Source organism: Mus caroli, unplaced genomic scaffold (genome assembly GCF_978045245.1).
Source record: "Mus caroli unplaced genomic scaffold, Mus_caroli_1 scaffold_1, whole genome shotgun sequence".
NCBI classification, from domain to species: domain Eukaryota; kingdom Metazoa; phylum Chordata; class Mammalia; order Rodentia; family Muridae; genus Mus; species Mus caroli.
The window spans coordinates 141,463,781-141,468,836 of NW_028227256.1; the positions used below are offsets into that span (position 1 = coordinate 141,463,781).

Here is a 5,056-nt window from a genome sequence, read left to right on the forward strand (position 1 = left end):
AAACTTAGGTCAACACAACATGTTCAGTCTGTATAATGGTGCTTTTATGTATGTTTTCAGGGCTGATTATTTGGTATTGGATAAACAATTGGTGTGCTCTTCTCTGGATAAGAGTATTTCTCTCACTTTTAGCTTTCCTTAGGTACCTGTAGTTCTTTGTGTTGGGTTGAGACATGATGGGTTTTTCCTCATCCACTTTAACATGTGTAGTAACCACATTCATTTTTTTTAATCAGAGTAAAAAAATGCCAGAATCAAAATAGCAATAAAATAGGAGACATTTCTCTAAATATTTTAATATAGTGTCCACATTTATTATTTATACAGTGGTAAATTAATTTACAAATGTGTGACAGCTTCTTAGATTAAAAAAATACTTAGGTTAAATATATAAATGTCTTCCTCTACTCCAAGCCAAATATAATTAAATAAACAACTAAAAAACTCTTCATGTCCATAATAGCAACTGTTATTTAAGCTATATACTTTTGGACTGGTTATCCAAGGGAAGGCGATTGCAAGAGTTCAACACATTCTACACAACAGCATGCAGCATACACATCTGCTGCCCTTGAAGCTTACAGCACAGAGTAATCAGTCTCATACACATTATTCACAGTTTCTGTGTTGCCAGAGTCAGCTGACCTTCCCATTTTGGAGGGTTGTTTGAATAGAGTCCCACTGTTTTTCATGAAAGTACCATAGTATCTCCTTCCATTGGCCTTGCCGTGTTCTTCTTGTTCATGCTTCCTCAAGTCTCTACCTGGATACCTTGTGTTAATCCGTTCTGAGTCATCTGTACTTCCACTGAGCCTGCTGAGCCACCCAAGTAGGCCAGGTTGGTCTGGCAGGCATTCTCATTGGCATGTTCTTTCTGTCCTTGATACCATCTTTTAATTCCTGTCAGCCAGGAACCACTCACTTTAAAGTATTCGCCTGAAGGTCATTTAGAAGATTTAAGTAAATATTTGATTTCAGGAACCTGGGATAAGAATCCTTTTCCATGAGGGAATATATGACTTTTTGTGCTTCATCAAAAGATGTGGGAGTTGGTGTTTTAATCTTCTTGGCTGTCGATTCTCGAGTATGAAAGTCAATATTGATCTGAAAAGAACAATTTCTTAATTAATGTGCATTTGCAGTTTATCCTAAATTTTATTATACTGTTAGTGTTCCAGAATCATCTTAAAATGGTTTACATTCTTATTTAGATTAGTTCAATTATATTCTGAATTGGTGTTCTAAGCCAGTCCTATACTAGGTATATGGGCTACAGAGAAATGCAACAAAAGGGATTTTTTCTTTCTGCATCTGCTTATGGTGTAATTGGGAGAAAGAAAATAAATAGATATGAAAAATTAAATATCCCCAGAACATAGTCCATATATCACAATAGAATGTCATAGGCATTTTAGGTTTACTGAATGGGAATATTTTCCTGGAAGAGCAGCACTTTTAAGTAGCTGTACATGTTTTTGTTACTTTGATTGTGTGTGTTATTGGGGTCTGCATTTTATCCTTATCTGAGTTACAATAGCTCACGAAGGGTTCCTTAACATACAATCTGGCCTGCAATACCACATTCCATTCTCCATCCTACTAGGTTGGACAGTTTTGCAAAATCTTTTCAGTCTCTCTACTAGATATCTTTACAAATCCAGGGAATGGCTCCACTGAAGTGAATGGATAAATGAATATATTTGTCTATATGCAAAACTATGATACCACGGATTTCATCGTAACCTATTTCTGTATGTAGGGAAAATTTACACACTCTGATACTAATGACAATGACTTTAATACTCACTTGTTTCACAGCATCTGAATGCACAAATGCTTTGTATATATTCTCTGCTTTGTTATGCAAAAGATCAGTCTCTGTTTTCTTATAGTCCTCACAAGCCAACCAGAATTCAATATTTTCCTCACTGAATTCAGACTTTAGAAATTTTCCAAAGACATTTTGACCTGCTAAAATAAGAGGGATTGAGAAAATTGAGTCAGTAAAGGAATATGCTGTAGAAGAGATTTATAAGCAATCTTATAGCATTAATATATGCACAAAGGTACAAGTTGGCTACTGCTAAAACAGCTGTGCCATGATTTCTAGAGAAGCAGACATAGAGATTGTTACATGTGGAATCTGTCACCAAACAAACTGTCCACAGTCATATAATGTTTTGTGTATTCACATAAATGTACTTTGCTTTGTCACTTTGTATTTAAAGTGACACTGAGCTCTGCTGACTGTAGAACAATGTCATTACTTATAGGCACCAACATGTGAGCAAGAGTGTAGAGTCCTTTCTGCAAGGAAATGTTAATGATTTAGGGTATTAACATCGTTTGATAGTTAAAAATATAATTTCCTCATCCAAACCATGGTAGTTAGATAATGTTAGATAGCTTGTCACCTGTATGTTTGGCACACTGATTTTATTTGCTAGTGCCATTGAGCGTTATATACCACTTACTCAGCTTAATTGTAGAGTAAGTCTTGTTGTAATCATAGGATCAAACTAAGCTGAATTTCTTCGACTTCCCAAGTAAGTTTCATAGTGTCTTTCTACAAAGAGGGTAAGTTTATTCCTGAGACCAAGCTGATTGTCTTCACTTCTGAATAAGATTCTAATCCCAATAGTGTTGCAAGCCCACCATGGGGAATGGAGACTGGTTTCATTCTTTTTTTTTATTTCCTTCCATCAGAAAACCCCCACAAGCCTCTCTTGAGCTTATATTAAAATATGTATCATGCTGAGTACTTTCAGTGTTTACTTGGAATATCTAAGTGTCTTTAACGAAGTAATAGACTGTGTATTTGCATTTGAATCCTTGCTGCTTTTAAAATACCTCCCATGTAAGGTGGACAAATGAGAGTTAATAAGTATGTGGATGATAGACGACTAATTAAATAAACGAATCCTACTCTTTACACTGAATGGTACAAAGTACATTTTAAGTACCTTTCAAAATAGCAATTCCAATGATGTGATATTTTCTTGGCTTTTAGAACTTTGAAGCTACAATGTACTTTTATTCACCTTTATTTTGATTTTTGAATGCTTATTATTATTTGATGTGTATATGTGTGTCTTCTTCTCCTTGCCCCTCTCCATGCAGAAACGCCTGTGGACAGGTGCCCACAGAGGCCAGAGGAGGGCACAGGAGTTACAAGTGGATTTCTGTGAGACAAGTCCCTTGAGTGCAGGGAAACAGTCATCTTTAAGAGTAACAAGCAATCAGCCAACCAGCCATCTCTCCAGCAACACAGCCTAATTTCAGTTTTGTTCTTGAATGCAAGAACACATGTAACTGTTTTGGCAGATTTGTCTAAAGGACAGTGATAAAATCTAGTGCTATATTACTGGGTCATATTGTGATGAAATTATGAATGATTCAAGAACTAAAATACTTCATTTTTGCATACTTGCTTTTCTTCCTTTGATAACATACATTAATCATCCATCCAACTTAGTAAATTATCAAGCTGACCCCAAAACAATGGATAGATAGGAATACTTACTCTGGTTGGCAAGAAGTTTTTCCAGAGACTGAGACCACTGCATTACTTCTTCAGCAGAAAGTCTACAGTTAACAAAAATTATCTAAATTAATAAACTAGTTTTGGAAATCCCACTTGATTTAATAATGGCTACTACATATTGATAACTAAGATTTTTTGTTATGACTTCTATTATTACTTTTATGCGTAAAGTTCCTTTTAATCGCCATAGTTATGAAAAAATCTGTCAAGACAGTTAAAAATCTAAGTGGATAAAATAGAAAAACACAAATAGAAAACTGATGTGGACATATTAATAATTAATGTTCATTGGCTCTAATGTGGTCTAATCTTGTTTGGCTTGTTACCTAAAAGAAATTAACTCCATTGCATGCAGTATTTTTATATGCCTTTTTAAAGACCAAGGCTTCACTCAAGTCCCCTGCCCATCCCCCTGTCTCAACCTCCAAGTACTGGAATTACAAGAATAAGCTGGCATGCCTAGACACATGCAGTATCAGTATCATGCGAAGACAACAGCTAGCTTCTAGGATGCTTAGACACTTAGAATATTTCAATATATTCAGTACATACATGTCTTTGGACTTGGCCGATTTCATCCCAGATTCCAGATGTGGGATCATCGATCTCAGGTATGTTTTCATGTCCATTCCACTACAAAAGACACCAAAAATTCATAATTCTCAGGAAGAGTTCCCCTTATCTATGAAAAGAACATGAAGCAAACATATCTGAGGAGGAAGGTAATAATAAGACTAGCTAACACAATATCTTATTATGTTAAAATAGAACTCATTTTTATGAACAAAGTCTAGAAAGATTTCCCCAGACTTTCCCAAAACATGATTTATTTTCCAATAAAACTGACTCTCAGTTATAAGTCACAGGAGGTAATTGCTCCGCTCTCCATAAACCAAATGCCAGCACTCACGTCCACTTACTCCTATTCCTTTGGCCGTAAAAGATAATCAAAGAGACACACTGAAGGAACTTACAAAGTCTTTGGCCTTTTTTTCTGCTTTTTGTCATCTAGAAGAGAATGGCTGTGTTCTTTCGAATCCTTTGGGCTAGCAGAGAAGAACATTCCTGGCATTTTGTCCAACCTTGGCATGGAGATGGCTGCCGCTCTCATGGTCTTCTCAAAACGAGTGAGTGTCTGTTAGTCTACGACTGCTGCTTTATATAGCGTAAGGCAGACAGGCACTTGCTGTTCAGGGAGTCTGTTTATCAAGTGATGTTACCACAGGCACGGAAGTTCCTCCTTTCTTGGTGTGTCGTGACGTGTATCTTGAAGAAAAAAAAGTGTACAGTGATGTCTTGTGGTTGAAACTCAACTGAATGAGAGCAGGTCATTTGATTAGGAAGGCAGGAACAAAATTATGCACACACATGCACGAACATACACACACACACACACACACACACACACACACACACACACACAGATAGAGAGAGGGGGGCCATACTCATCTCTGGAGCAAAGGCAGTATCAGCCTTTAGTTTGAGTTAATGCTTGTTTTTTTTTCCTTGAAA

General features: G+C 36.4%; 1 protein-coding gene across 1 annotated transcript; it reads right to left on the reverse strand.

The window, feature by feature from the left end:
• Nucleotides 1-365: 365 nt before the first annotated feature.
• Nucleotides 366-4,655, reverse strand: Rgs1 (regulator of G protein signaling 1). Its single transcript, XM_021171809.2, has 5 exons — nt 4,519-4,655; nt 4,097-4,177; nt 3,524-3,585; nt 1,808-1,971; nt 366-1,104 (listed from the first exon to the last, which is right to left on the reverse strand). The coding sequence occupies exons 1-5, from the start codon at nt 4,653-4,655 to the stop codon at nt 919-921; spliced, it is 630 nt and encodes a 209-aa protein (XP_021027468.1). The 3' UTR covers nt 366-918.
• Between the last annotated feature and the right edge of the window lie 401 nt (nt 4,656-5,056).

What these genes read in the sequence shown, in the direction of transcription:
- Rgs1 (XM_021171809.2), bottom strand. Translation starts at nt 4,655, where the DNA reads ATGAGAGCGGCAGCCATCTCCATGCCAAGGTTGGACAAAATGCCAGGA. An exon ending in TCGGCCAAGTCCAAAGACAT is followed by an intron (nt 3,586 to 4,096) that starts GTATGTACTGAA and finishes TGTTAACTGTAG; the next exon opens with ACTTTCTGCTGAAGAAGTAA. An exon ending in AAAACTTCTTGCCAACCAGA is followed by an intron (nt 1,972 to 3,523) that starts GTAAGTATTCCT and finishes CTCTTATTTTAG; the next exon opens with CAGGTCAAAATGTCTTTGGA.